The sequence below is a fragment of the Solanum pennellii genome, chromosome 1 (genome assembly GCF_001406875.1).
Source record: "Solanum pennellii chromosome 1, SPENNV200".
Classification (NCBI taxonomy): Eukaryota; Viridiplantae; Streptophyta; class Magnoliopsida; order Solanales; family Solanaceae; genus Solanum; species Solanum pennellii.
The window spans coordinates 67,139,211-67,155,410 of NC_028637.1; the positions used below are offsets into that span (position 1 = coordinate 67,139,211).

The following is a 16,200-nucleotide window of genomic DNA, read 5'->3' on the forward strand; positions in this document are numbered from 1 at the left end:
ATATATATATATATATATATATATATATATAGCCAGATATTTTATGAACCTGATGCAGATTTAATGTGTGTAAGGCATAGATATGAAAGCTGCTAGATACATGGATTTGGGAGAATCTAGTATCAAAAGTACTAGTACTAGATTAGAAGAGGTAGATATACCTCTTAATCTTGAGTTATTAAATAAATGGACTATCCCTAAAGTGGATACAAAACTTATTTATGATTATGGTTGGTTTGATAAACTTTCTTCAAAATAATTGATGAAAACAACTGAGCAGTCTTTGACTCTTAATTCTGATGAACATGTTATTCGTTTATTAAATAAACAAGACGTTGATTTATATAAAACTAAATATAATTGGATGCATACAGGAATGGTTCAAATTGCTTTTAAACCTTTAATTCTTAAAGGGTTACCTGAAACATTTTTAGTTGCTTTAAGAGATGCTAGAAAATTGAATTTTAGACAATCTTTAATGGGTTCAATTGAATCTACTGTAGCATATGGCCCAGTATATTTTAATACTCGGCCTAATATCCAACTGTCTTTATCTGATGCTAATATTCTTGATGCCTTAACATTAAATGTTAAAGACTCATGGCTATAAATATGCTCCTGGATCTGAACTTATATGTTTATCTTACAGAATATATTATAAGTTATTATCTACGTTAAATCCTAAATGTAAATTATTTGATAAATCTAATGAAACTATCTTGGTTGAAACTAATTTTATAAAATCTAAAATCACCACTAGAAGGCCCATTAAATGGGAAGAAATTAATTTTCCAGATAAATGGATTTTAAACTCGGCTGTTTCGCAAAGGCAGGTAGCTAATGAAGCCACTAATAGTGAACATTCTCATATCACTCAAAATCTTGACGGAAGAATTTGTATTGAGTTTAATGAGAAACTTCCTGTTTATAATAGGAGATCATTTTTCTGATTATAAAGCTTTGCCAGATATACAACATATTTCCCCTATTAATCCTGATATTTCTACTTACGGATCAGCTAGAAGTAGACCTTTATCTTTGCACACTTTAAGTGATACTATGAGTGATAGAATAGTGGAAAGGGTAAGAATTGACCCTAACACTAATATTGTGCAGGCAGCAGAAAGGTTGTCTGAATTAGAATCAACTCCATCTGAGATGGACTTTGACGTTAATAAGACGTCGGATCTAAACAGTATTTGAATTATGATGAGTCACCAAATTGATTTTAGTCCAGGATCCCTGGCAAGAAGACATATTCAAAATGAATTTCAAAATAAAAAATGGAACAAGTTTAGAACTTGATTTTTTGAGACTTATAGCAAAGATGATTTAAATAATATATCGCAAGGTTTTTATGAAACTTGTTCTTTACATGATAAAATTATTTATTTTTTCCCCTGCTTATAACAACTTATTTACCTTTATATATCAAAGTTATTGAAAGAACATTTAAAGAGAGTGATGGTTCTATTACTAAGGTCATCTATCCTCCCCAATCTCCGTTCATATTACCTAATAATACTAGGTTAACTTTTTCAGCTTTTCAAAAATTTATCCAAACTGATGTTGCCCAGATTACTATTAATGAAATTAATAATTTAATTGCTCAAAATAATTATTTGAGTTTATATGTTAAAGTCTTAGGAGAACATATTAGTTCTCTAGACAAAAAATTAGATGAATTAATTATTTTGGTGAAAGAATTTCAAAGGAGTCCTCAAGAAAATATTGCTTCTACTTCTAAAACAACTCTAAATGTTGTACCAACGCATATCCAGCGTCCCATTGATACTACTGATTTTAAAGTAAAAACTTTCAGTGATTTAGAAAGTCTTATTGATAAAAAACTTTCTAGTTTAAGTACCCATTTATTTTACAACTAGTATTTCCAATATTAATAAAATTGAAGGACAATTTTCTGAAAATGATGATTTACAAACCTCAGAGATTAATTCTAGAAGGTTTAAATCTGGTTATCGTAATCAACAAAAGATTGTTGGTAAAGGTGACTATGCTACTATCCCTTCTATGATGACTTATTACTACCCTCGTCCAACTCCTCAAGACGTCTTAATAGAGGAAAGATATTGGAATCAAACTAACACGTCATACAGTGGAAATGAGGTTTATGAATGGAATCTGGATGCTTTGACAGATCGACAAGTTTCCATCATGGTACATCGGATGCTGATGTATTCGTTTATTTGCAGGCATACTAATAATAATTCTGACCATGCTACCTGTAAGATGATTATTGCAGGATTTACAGGTCAACTTCGAGGATGGTGGGATACTTTTCTATCTCCCGAAGAAAGGTATTCCATTGCAAATGCATATAAAGAAGAGATAAAAAGGGAGATAGTCACTGGTGAAGATGGAAAACCAACAGAAAAAATAACTAGTCAAAAGACTGAGGATGCAGTTTATACCCTAGTCCTCACAATTTTAGAACATTTTAATGAAAGATTTTCCAACCAGAATGAAACTATTAGAACTCTGCTAAATGGTCTTAGTGTAGACACTTAAGAAAATTCAGATGGTAGAAAGACAGCTTCCTAAGCAGGGTCATGGATTTACCAGAAAGTAAAATAAGTTATTGGAAAGCCAGATTTATAGATGGCGTTCCTCCCTTATTTGTGGAAAGAGTGAAGAAAACTCTAAGAGGGGATCATACAGAGATTCCTTATGATACTTTAACTTATGGAAAATTAATAAGGACTTGTACTCAAGAAGGATTAAATCTGTGCAATGATCTTAAGCTAGCTCAACAAATTAAGAGAAATCAAATGTCAGAACGATCTCAATTGGGAGACTTTTGTGCACAATTTGGGATTGAAGGACCTTCTATTCCAAATCAAAAGATATTTTCCGAAGAAGATCAAAAGAGAAGATACAAAAAACGTCATCGTTCAAAACGATATAAGGAAAAGAAGGAAGCTAAGAAAGCTTCTAGGAAGGCAACAAGATTTGCCAGAAATTTATCTAAAAGAGATTTAAAGAATATCAAATGTTACAAATATGGAAAATTTGGTCATCTTGCTACAAACTGCAAGGCAGAAAAGCTTAAAGCTTTGGAACTAGATGATTCAACAGAAGAAAAAATTTATGAGCTATTGTACGAATCATATTCGGGTTCTCCTCGTTATAGTTCAGATTCTTCTAATAGTGATAATGATAAATCTGATGCTACTAATAAGTGTCAATTGTACAGGTGATACTTGTGTCTGTAGACAAGATGAATTTTATAAAATACACTTTCAAATAGAAGAATCAAATTTAGATAAATTACAGTCTCAATTTACAAACTTCAATCTTCATATGATATCTTCTGATAATGTCATTGAACTTTTAAAAGATGTTTTTGATGAAAATCTTAGAAATAAAATTTTGAAAATGGCTTCTTCTCAAACCTCTTCTTCAAAATCTTTTGAAAAATCAAAGAAGAGTGAAACTTTAAATTATAACCCTAGCCCTTATTCTTTGCAGGAAGTCTTTTGTCGTCTTGAAAAGAAAGGGCAAGATATTGTCAAAACCAAAGAGATACTTCTCTTGATGATTTGAAACATGAAGTTGAAAACTTAAAAAAAGATATTAAATCTTTAAAACAAAATCAAATGATTAATAATCATAGAATTTCGCAGTTAGAAAATGAAAAAGATATTTCTTTGACTCATCTTACTGACAAAGGTAAGGCAGTTGTAGACGAAGAGATAGATGAATCTCTTATTTCTAGAACAATAATAGTTTTCTTGGAATGATGCAGATTGTTACTGCACATCGTTGGTATATTAATTGTACCATTCTAGTTAATAATGATTTTAAAGTAACTAGTATTGCTATGATTGATAGTGGTGCAAACGTTAGTTGCATTCAGGAAGGATTAATCCCTTCAAGGTTTTTTGAAAAAACAACTCATATTGTTAAATCTACATCTAATCATGCTTTAGACATAAAGTATAAGTTGTCTAATACTTGTATTTGTCAGAGTAAAGTCTGTATTCCTATTTTTTCTTTTTAGTTAAAAATCAATTACATCCTCCGATAATTCTCGGAACTCCTTTTATAAATGCTATCTATCTTTTTAAGGTTTTTCAGCGAATTATAATGGTCATACCATTAATTTTGAATTTATAACTGAACTAATCATTAGAGATATTAACTCTTTAATTGTAACGACCCGCTAGGTCATTTTGAGAACTAGAATTATTTTGACTCTTCCCCTAAATATATTAAAATAAAAATTTTAGACTATTTATTTAATTAATATTATTTGATTAGTGGTTAATGGGCCAACTCTCTAAATTAATTAATATTTTATCATCCTTAGGTCACATACGTGATAATAGGTTAGTGGGTTTGTCACGTTTAATAAGTTCTTATTTTAGTAAATAAAAAAAGTGGAGGCGGCGATCAAAAAGAAGAAAAAGAATAACATGCTCAGGTAAAAATAAGAAATTTTCATTCTTTCCAATTTTACATATTAATGTATGTTGTCAGAATGCAATAGATTGTTGTTATTATTATATTAGTAGTAAATTTCAAAGTGAAACAAAACATTTGCATTTGGTTGAAATTTGTTATTAAAGAAAGAAAATTGTATTTTTTTTAGAATTAATTTGATAATCCTAAAGGAGGCATTTAATGACCATTAATGGTTCATTATTTTAAGGATGGACATTCAAATTGATGGTAAAAACTAATAATAATAATACGCAGAAGTTAATGTTTCCAACAATTCGGTGTTAGAAATATTTCAATTGAGATTCATCATTAATTGATATGAATTTGTGTTGACAAGATTTAGGTTGGAAAAAAAAATTACGTAATTACAAGTAAAGAAAGCAAATTTTGGAAAGTTAACTCTATGTTGTAGGATGGTTTCTTGGTTGGATAAGCTAATTGCTAATGACTTTCTAATGATATCCAAGGTTTAGTTATTATTTAGTATTTATGAAACTGTCAATGATTTGTTAATGATGGTCATAGGTAGTACGTGTAAAATTTAGAATTTGTATACAAGGATATAGATGACAATTATTTCGAGGTTCTGAGATTTTGTGTTAGCGAATGGGTTGAAAATCAGACTATTTTCAATTACTGTTATTACAGTGCAAATCAAGTTTATTATTCTATATTGAGATAGATAACTAATTATTATCTGTATGTTATATGATTATCATTGAATTTAAGATATTTGGAGAATTTGAGGCTTAACACTAGGCTTGATTTTTTAGATAATTATAAGACGTGACATATTAGTTGGCACCGCAATTACGAGCTTGAATTTTAGCAATTTGATGAGTTCTTGGTTTTGGTTAGAAGTGTAGTAATATGAGTGTTTATGAACTCGCTTGCTTATGAATATTACATATTTGATAGATTGGGGAACATTCTGAAGCTTTACAAAAGAGAAAAACAAAATCATGAGGATTCGTGACACATGATCAACATTCAAAGGTATGTTAAGACTTTTAGACTTGTTGAAGGACGTTTTCTCAATTAAAGATTAAAAAAATATGAAATAGCCAAAGGGGTAAGGGCGAAAGATGGGAGTCTCGTATCAATGGCGTGACGGGCATTGGTACGAGTACCAGAATTATAAAAGGGAAAGTTAGTACTATAGAATGTGGATTATAGTTTGAGAATACCAAAGCATATGGGCATTAGCTGATATATTATTGACTTGAAATCCTTGTGTGAATTTGTTTTCTTTCTTACACCCGTATAGTTGTGATAACTGGGGTGGTTATGTATTATTCTGATATAAATTGATTGAGGTGCATCATCATCCCCCTTTATTGAAATAATGTTGTGTACATGCATTGACATGAGATTGAGTAAAAGTTGGGCACGTGGAGATCGTCCGTGCTGGGGATGGTGAGATGTTAAGATTATAATTGGGGCACGTGGAGACCGTCCGTGCGGAAATTGTTTGATTTTATGATAGTGCGTTGAGATCGTACGCACAGACACGTGGAGATCGTCCGTGTCGGTATATGGACCTCGCGAGTCCCCCATGGGTCATGAACTCTCGATGTATTTCCGAGGAGTATCATGTATATACGGTTGAGAGAGTACTGGGTATTCTGAGACACATCATTTCATAGTATCATATTGCATCGCATCTCATGACATCCTTCATTTTTATGATTATGTGTTTTATTTGGTGGTTGAAAGTTACATGATGTTTGATTACCTCTATTTGATGAAACTTGACTGGTAAGTGTAATATAGACTTCTATAATTAAAGAATTAATTTTTCATATATAAACTCCCATCACTACTTCTTCGTTGTCGGTCAATGAGGTATACTGGGTACACGTGTTTTCGTACTCATACTACACTTGCTGCACTCTTTTGTGGTGCAGATTGGCTTTCAATTTCGGGTACGTTCTTGGAGATTGGATATGAGTTTGAATTATCTTGGAGTTGTGGTGCCCTGCTTGGGATATTCTGCAGCCCACACCTTCAATCTACCTCTATTTATTAGGTTATTTTGTTATTCTGATAGGATATTTCTTATGTTTAGATTGTTATATTAGTTGGAATTGTATCCTATTGTAGAAGCTCTTGTACTTATGACACTAAATCTTGGGGTAGTTTTTTTTCTATTTTTCGCATTTATTTTGAATCTTAGTATGTTAGATATTAGTTTGGTACTTACCTTTTCACGTTTAAGTTGAATTGGTGATATTTGTTGGGTTGGCTTACCTATCGGTTGGGAACATAGGTGCCATCACGACTAGTGATTTTGGGTCGTGACAAATTGGTATCAGAGCCCTAGGTTCATCGGTCTCACGAGTACAAGAGCTGAGTCTAGTAGAGTCTTGCAGATCGGTGCGGAGACGTCCGTTACTTATCTTCGAGAGGCTATAGGACTTTAGAAAACTTTTTTCTTTCATTCCTTATCGTGCTTGTGTGGTTTGGTTTAAGGTCAGAAATTTCTTGTTCCATTCTCTCACCAACAGTGAGGAGATATTTTCAAATTTGACATATGTGGTAGGGGATGATATTATGCAGTTTAGTACATAAGTTGTGTGGCTAGAGAAATAACTTAGTATTGAGCATTTCAAATTTTAATAATGAAATTGACGAGGTTTGAAATAGAAAGAACAACTTTCTCAAGGTGTGATTTAGACAAGGATACTTGAACTTCATTTGAATTTACTAGGGACAATTTTATAACCTGTGTTTATGATATGTGAATAATTTAGTAATGAAAAGGTATATGTTGATATCTTGAAGATAATGATAAGATTAATAATATTCAATTGATCAAATAAGAGTTTAGCCAATATGGTAAGGCTATGGGAAAAAGTTGAGTGGAGATATAAAATGTGATCACTTCTCATGATATTGAGAGACTAAGATTTGTTATAAGATTTATATGACAGATTTCCTTTTTTATCCTTTAGAGTGGAGGTATATTGAAGATAAATTGAATAGTTCAAGTTGAATGGTACGATGACCATATTGATATTCATTTGATAGAATCCACAAGGTTAGTTAAGTTAAATACATCAAGAGATTATAAAAGGCTATACTGGTATCGACTAGCAAGGATATTTAAATGAATGATTAATGATAAATAGTGATCAATTCATATTGTGAGGAGCTTTTTATATATTGAATTAAGGATCAGTAATACTGTTGAAATTGAGAGGGGAGAAAAAAAAATTCTTTAGTCATAGGATGTTGGAAAGGATACTTGTATGAGGCTATATGAGAACACTTGTAGAGATGGGTACAAAATAGTTATGAATCAATACAGTGATGATTGGATATATTACCTCCGCAAATAAATAATTGTATTTGAGTAACTTGGGTTGTCCAAAGTATTGTTCGATATGCTCTCGATCGACTATAATTTTATTTTGAAAGTGGATCTACTTCAATTTACGTAAGTATGTACCTTATTTTGGATCTGGATATGCTTTGTGACCTTTCTCTTATATCTATACATATTCCTACACCTGTAGATGGTTCTTAGTGGTAGATCGATTACATCGATCTTATATTGACTTAATAGTATATGCCACGTGGAAAACCATAGTTATTTTATATACGGAAGACTTAAACATCATTTGGATATGGATTGAATTTCTCATTGTCATGAAATTTATGACTATAAGTGTAAGACACTAACTTCAAATATGTCTGATATCTCAAAATTTAAGTGGCGGGGTAGTCTCATTACCCATTTAAGAAACGTATCATTGACTCTAAAGATTCAATGTGAGGAACAAGGGTTGCTTCACCTATTCGTCTTAAGTTGTGATACTAGTGATGATATGTCTCCTTAGAGCTCATTCCAATGGTGCAAGAGTTTTTTTAAGGGCATTTCATGTGAGTTTGATATAAAAATTAGTATTGACTTATAGTTAGACACTTGGCCTATTTCTATTACTTCTTATTGGAATACTTTAGTGAATTTGAAAGAACGGTAACAAGATTTGTTGAGTAAGAAAATTTTGTTGGATCAAGTACACTTTTATTGGTGTTTCTATCATATTGAGTTTCCTTTGTTATTATTTTCATCTAGGATATATTGGTATACTCCCATAGTAGGAAGGATCACGAGCATTATTTGAGGATGGTTCTCTAGACTCTGAAGAAAATTAAGCTTTGTTCATGTTTTTTTTTAGTGTGGGTTTCGATTAGTTTGGTGGCATGGTTGAAATGTGTAGTGACCGCGAAATGTATTAGGAGGGATCCCAAGAGAATTGAGGCAGTTTGAAATTGGACTGGCCTATTTTAGCTATGATATTTGGAGTTCTTAGGCCTAGTTGGTTAGTATCGATGGTGCTCGCATTCATTACACCTGCACTTACTAGATTAACCTAGAAGTAATCGGCTTTTCAATGGTTTGATGTGTGTGAGGTGAGTTTTCTAAAGCTCAATGTTGGGCTATTGCCCATGTTTCAACCAAGGGGCTCATGGTCTAATCCTACTTGAAAATGGATTGGATTTATTCTCTTTATTTGGTTTCCAATTCTATTAGGAAAAGGATTGGGATTGTAATCCTATTTCCAGTTGGTTTTGACTTGTAAGGAAAAACACAACTCTATAAATAGAGGATGGTCTTGAGGGAATAACTCAATTACTCATTAGTATTTCTTTTGAAAGACTTTAGGACATAAGAGAGTCTTTTTAGAGAGCTTTTAACAATAGAAGAGAGAAGAGAGAAGAAAAAGGTTTGTTTTGCTGCAGTTTTTTTTCTTTGACCAGCAAACTTCAGATCGTATTTTCTGATTAATTAACCGTTGGATCGCTCTAAAATTTGGATTGAGTGTTCCTGACATGTTGTTCATTGATTTGAATGGTGGAGATCGAATTCAGAGGTCAGTAAGATACTGTTTTAGGCCCGAACAACAACTGTATTTGGATGATCTTTCTTTCTATTTATCTTTTGATTGGGTATCTATGTAGAAAGATAAATGATAGCTTATACTTTGAGGTAGCTGAAACTGATTAACGAGAAGAACTCTCCTATAAATGATTGAAGTTGACAATTTTAGTATCCGCAATGAGGATTTGAGGGTATTATTTTATGGTGTATATTGTGATGTATTCAAGGATCATGATGGTATTTAATATATATTCAATAAGAGGAATATTAATTTGGGATGACAGAGATGATTTTGGTTTGTTTCGGGGACTATTACATATACCTTTTATTATGCGATGAGGTTAATGTAGTAGTAGATTCATTTAGTAGAAACACTATGAGCATAGAAAATTTAGCTTTGTTATAGGTGGGTGAGCTTCCTTGGGTTATGGATATCCAATCCTTAGCCAATGATTTTTCGAGACTTCATATTTTGAACTGGGGTAAAGTTTTATCTTACATAGAGGTGAGGTCGTACTTATTTGTTTCAGACTTAATTTTTTGATGATAAAAATGGGTGTAATATTCGAGACAAGGTGTTATGTGGTGAAGCCAAGGAGAATATTCTTGATGATGAGGGAGATTTGAGGGGAAAAAAAATCATAAATTTTTTTTTCTTTGGATAGGTCAGTTAACTAGAATGATCATGAAGGATGCCATAAATTCAAGGTACACAACTCATTCGAGGTGTACTAAGATGTATTGTTTATGAGCAAATATGGACAACAAATATGACTTAAATGATGCTTATACTAGAGTTGGAGTGGAAACATATTGCTATGAATTTTGTGGTAAGGTTGCCACGTATTCTTATGCAATTTTGATGTTATATGGGGTATAATGGATCGATTGACCAAGTGTACATATTTTATATCAATTTAAATTACTTTTAGTTTGGATAAGTTATCCTACATCTACATTCAGGAGATAGTTCACTTGTATGAGATGCTCATTTTTTTTATTAGTATTTATTGAGATACATAATTGACATCTCATGTATGAAGGTCTATGCAGAAGGAGTTGGATACTCAAGTGGATCTTAGTATAATCTTCCACCTGTGATTGATGGTGTATTTGAATGGACTATCCAGGTCCTTAGGACAGGTGTGATCAATTTTGATAGTCATTGTGACAAGTTTTTATTTTTATTGGAGTTAACATACCACGATAGTTATCATTTGAGCGTCAAAATGATATCTTTAAGGCTTTGTATAGTAAGTGATTCGATTTCCAATTGGTTGGGTTGGTCTATATGATGTTAGTTATGGGGTACAATACAAAATGAGAGAGTCCTTGGATAAGGTTAAGTAAATTCGGGATAGGTTCATCATGATTCAGAGTAGGCAAAAAAAAATTATGTAGATAAAAAATAATAATAAATTTGTGATTTAGAGTTACCGATTAAAGAATGGATTCTATTGAAGGTTACACTTATGAAGACTGTGATGACATTTGAAAAGAAAAATAAAACAAGTTGAGTATGAGGTGTAGTTTTCCTTTCGAGATTGATCGACGTATTGGTGGAATTGCTACAAGTTTGCTTTGCCACTAGGGTTAAATTAAATTTCATAAGTCGATGCTGAAGAAGTTCCATCTAGGATAATGTGTATGTGATTACGTGATCAGAATCTTACTTTGAGGGATAACTAGTTATTATATTGGATAGATAAATTCAAAAGTTTAGGTCGAAAGTAATTATTTCAATAAAGGTTATATGGAAGCATCATCAAATAGAGGAGGCTACAAGGGAGTATGAGTCGAACATGTACATGGATCAGATATCCATATTAGTTTAAGCCATTCACATGCTTTCTATTCTTTTACCGTTTGAGGGCGAACATTTGTTTTAGTGGTACATGATGTAACGACCCGCTAGGTCGTTTTGAGAACTAGAATTATTTTGACTCTTCCCCTAAATATATTAAAATAAAAATTTTAGACTATTTATTTAATTAATATTATTTGATTAGTGGGTTAATGGGCCAACTCTCTAAATTAATTAATATTTTATCATCCTTAGGTCACATACGTGATAATAGGTTAGTGGGTTTGTCACGTTTAATAAGTTCTTATTTTAGTAAATAAAAGAAGTGGAGGCGGCGATCAAAAAGAAGAAAAAGAATAACATGCTCAGGTAAAAATAAGAAATTTTCATTCTTTCCAATTTTACATATTAATGTATGTTGTCAGAATGCAATAGATTGTTGTTATTATTATATTATTATATTAGTAGTAAATTTCAAAGTGAAACAAAACATTTGCATTTGGTTGAAATTTGTTATTAAAGAAAGAAAATTGTATTTTTTTTAGGATTAATTTGATAATCCTAAAGGAGGCATTTAATGACCATTAATGGTTCATTATTTTAAGGATGGACATTCAAATTGATGGTAAAAACTAATAATAATAATACGCAGAAATTAATGTTTCCAACAATTCGGTGTTAGAAATATTTCAATTGAGATTCATCATTAATGGATATGAATTTGTGTTGACAAGATTTAGGCTGGAAAAAAAAATTACGTAATTACAAGTAAAGAAAGCAAATTTTGGAAAGTTAACTCTATGTTGTAGGATGGTTTCTTGGTAGGATAAGCTAATTGCTAATGACTTTCTAATGATATCAAAGGTTTAGTTATTATTTAGTATTTATGAAACTGTCAATGATTTGTTAATGATGGTCATAGGTAGTACGTGTAAAATTTAGAATTTGTATACAAGGATATAGATGACAATTATTTCGACGTTCTGAGATTTTGTGTTAGCGAATGGGTTGAAAATCGGACTATTTCAATTACTGTTATTACAGTGCAAATCAAGTTTATTATTCTATATTGAGATAGATAACTAATTATTATCTGTATGTTATATGATTATCATTGAATTTAAGATATTTGGAGAATTTGAGGCTTAACACTAGGCTTGATTTTTTAGATAATTATAAGACGTGACATATTAGTTGGCACCGCAATTACGAGCTTGAATTTTAGCAATTTGATGAGTTCTTGGTTTTGGTTAGAAGTGTAGTAATATGAGTGTTTATGAACTCGCTTGCTTATGAATATTACATATTTGATAGATTGGGGAACATTCTGAAGCTTTACAAAAGAGAAAGACAAAATCATGAGGATTCGTGACACATGATCAACATTCAAAGGTATGTTAAGACTTTTAGACTTGTTGAAGGACGTTTTCTCAATTAAAGATTAAAAAAAAATGAAATAGCCAAAGGGGTAAGGGCGAAAGATGGGAGTCTCGTATCAATGGCGTGACGGGCATTGGTACGAGTACCAGAATTATAAAAGGGAAAGTTAGTACTATAGAATGTGGATTATAGTTTGAGAATACCAAAGCATATGGGCATTAGCTGATATATTATTGACTTGAAATCCTTGTGTGAATTTGTTTTCTTTCTTACACCCGTATAGTTGTGATAACTGGGGTGGTTATGTATTATTCTGATATAAATTGATTGAGGTGCATCATCATCCCCCTTTATTGAAATAATGTTGTGTACATGCATTGACATGAGATTGAGTAAAAGTTGGGCACATGGAGATCGTACGTGCTGGGGATGGTGAGATGTTAAGATTATAATTGGGGCACGTGGAGACCGTCCGTGCGGAAATTGTTTGATTTTATGATAGTGCGTTGAGATCGTCCGCACAGACACGTGGAGATCGTCCGTGTCGGTATATGGACCTCGCGAGTCCCCCATGGGTCATGAACTCTCGATGTATTTCCGAGGAGTATCATGTATATACGGTTGAGAGAGTACTGGGTATTCTGAGACACATCATTTCATAGTATCATATTGCATCGCATCTCATGACATCCTTCATTTTTTATGATTATGTGTTTTATTTGGTGGTTGAAAGTTACATGATGTTTGATTACCTCTATTTGATGAAACTTGACTAGTAAGTGTCATATAGACTTCTATAATTAAAGAATTAATTTTTCATATATAAACTCCCGTCACTACTTCTTCGTTGTCGGTCAATGAGATATACTGGGTACACGTGGTTTCGTACTCATACTACACTTGCTGCACTCTTTTGTGCTGCAGATTGGCTTTCAATTTCGGGCACGTTCTTGGAGATTGGATATGAGTTTGAATTATCTTGGAGTTGTGGTGCCCTGCTTGGGATATTCTGCAGCCCACACCTTCAATCTACCTCTATTTATTAGGTTATTTTGTTATTCTTATAGGATATTTCTTATGTTTAGATTGTTATATTAGTTGGAATTGTATCCTATTGTAGAAGCTCTTGTACTTATGACACTAAATCTTGGGGTAGTTTTTTTCTATTTTTCGCATTTATTTTGAATCTTAGTATGTTAGATATTAGTTTGGTACTTACCTTTTCACGTTTAAGTTGAATTGGTGATATTTGTTGGGTTCGCTTACCTATCGGTTGGGAACATAGGTGCCATCACGACTAGTGATTTTGGGTCGTGACATTAATCCATTTAAAACAGAAACATATTGATTCTTTACAAATGAAAATATATAGCATGAATATTTCAGAATCTATTCGATCAGCTAAAATACAAGAAAAAAAATTAAATTGATTTCTGGAAAAATGGCAGCTGACATTTGTTCAGACCATCCAAGTGCTTTTTGGGACAGGAAAAAGCATATTGTTACTCTGCCATATGAAGATAATTTTTCTGAAAATGATATTCCCACTAAATCTCGCTCCTGCCAAATGAATGCTGAATTAGTGGATTTTTGTAAAAAGGAAATTGATAATTTAATACAGAAAGGATTAATAAAGCCTTCAAAATCTCCTTGGTCTTGTACTGCTTTTTATGTAAATGAAGTTGCAGAACAAGAAAGAGGTGTTCCAAGGTTAGTTATAAACTATAAAACTTTAAACAAAAATTTAAAATGTATTAGATATCTTATTCCAAATAAAAAAAATCTTTTACAAGGTTATATGATGCTAATATATTTTCTAAATTTGATTTGAAGTCAGGATATTGGCAAATTCAGATTTTAAGGAACATACTTATCGAACTGCTTTCAATATTCCTTTTGGCCAATATGAATGGAATGTTATGCCATTCGGTTTGAAAAACATGCCATCTGAAGTTCAGAAGATTATGAATAATATTTTTAATCTATGTATGGATTTTAAAATTGTTTATATTGATGATATTTTAGTTTATTCAAAAACTCTTGAATCTCATATTAAGCATCTTGAGATCTTCAAGAAAATTGTTATTCAAAATGGTTTAGTTATCTCTAAATCAAAAATGAGTTTATTTCAAACTGATGTTCGATTTCTAGGACATCAAATTTGTCAAGGAAAAATTACTCTTATTCAAATATCTATAGATTTTGCGTCAAAGTTTCCTGATATTATAACAGACATGACTATGTTACAAAGATTTTTGGGAAGTTCAAATTACATTTCCCCTTTTTATAAAAATCTTTCTAAAGATCTTGCACCTTTGACAGATAGATTAAAAAGGGGTAAAAAGTGCCCTTGGAATGAGAATCTTACTACGCTTGTTAGAAGTATTAAACAAAGGATTAAAACCTTACCTTGTTTAACTCTTTCTAACCCAGCATGGACCAAAATTATTGAAACTGATGCTTCAAATATTGGTTATGGAGGGATTCTTAAACAAGTTAACCCTCATGATAAACATGAATACCTTATTCGTTTTCATTCAGGTAAATGGACTGAAGCCCAGCGCAGATATGTGACTATAGCACATGAAATGCTTTGTATTGTTAAATGCGTCTTGAAATTCAAGATGATCTTTATAATCAAATTTTTTTTATTAGAACAGATGTCCAATCTGTTAAATACATGTTTGATAAAGATTTCAAACACGATGCTTCGAAGTTAATATTTGCTAGGTGGCAGGCCCAACTAACCCCTTTTGATTTTGAAATTCAATATAAAAAAAGGAATTGATAATTCCCTCCCAGACTTGTTATCCAGGGAATATCTAACCTTCTAGACAAAAACTTTTAGTATGTCTTATTTTGCATTTTTCTTTGATGATAGATCTCTAATTACCATTCTAAAGGTACTCCCTTTAGAAAAAGATATTCAAGAATTAATTCTTGACAAACTGATATTGTCAATAATACATGACGACTTCTACTTTTCTATGCAAGATTATGAAGAAGTCATTAGTCTTTATTACTTGGACTTTGATGATTATTTTGATTATCACTAATAAGTTTGTTATTACAGCATGGGAGGAAATGACCCTCCTCCTTGGTCACAAGCACGTGGCAGAGGGGGTAAAAATCGAGGAAGAGGAAGATCGACCTCTCAGTCTTCTCAAAGGTCGTCATACGACTCATCATTTCCAATAATATTGGGAAATAAGGGACATGTTAATTCAAAAATTGATGAGGCATCATCATCATCTTCAACTATCAATTTGAAGGATATTTGTCACGACCCAAAACGAGACGCGAGTGGCACCCACATTTATTGTCCTATGTGAGCGAACCAACCAATCTAATCCCAATTCTTACCAATATTTCAACCATAATAAACAGAATATAATGCGGAAGACTTAAAACTCATTAATATAACCAGTAAATAACTTCTAAAATTTAATACTTATTATTCCCAAAATCTGGAAGTCATCACCACAAGAACATCTATCCTCAAATTACTAAATCTAAGAGTATCTACGAAGCTAAAATAAATGAACGGCTAGTCCATTCCAGAACTTCAAGGCATCAAGACGTGAATGAGAGAGAATCCAGTCCGAGCTAGGGACAATAGCTCACCCTGAAATCTGACGTGATGAAGACTGGCTAGAGTTGAGGA

At 32.0% G+C, this 16,200-nt stretch overlaps 1 protein-coding gene across 1 annotated transcript in view; it reads left to right on the forward strand.

Annotated features, from left to right (window-relative positions):
• Nucleotides 1-13,977: 13,977 nt before the first annotated feature.
• LOC107022336 overlaps nucleotides 13,978-16,200 on the forward strand; it is a 3,514-nt gene continuing 1,291 nt past the window's right edge. Inside the window, exons 1-2 of the mRNA XM_015222976.1 lie at nucleotides 13,978-14,246; nucleotides 15,610-15,815. Coding sequence (XP_015078462.1) covers nucleotides 13,978-14,246; nucleotides 15,610-15,815 — 475 coding nt within the window. The remainder of the gene's footprint in view (nucleotides 14,247-15,609; nucleotides 15,816-16,200) is intronic.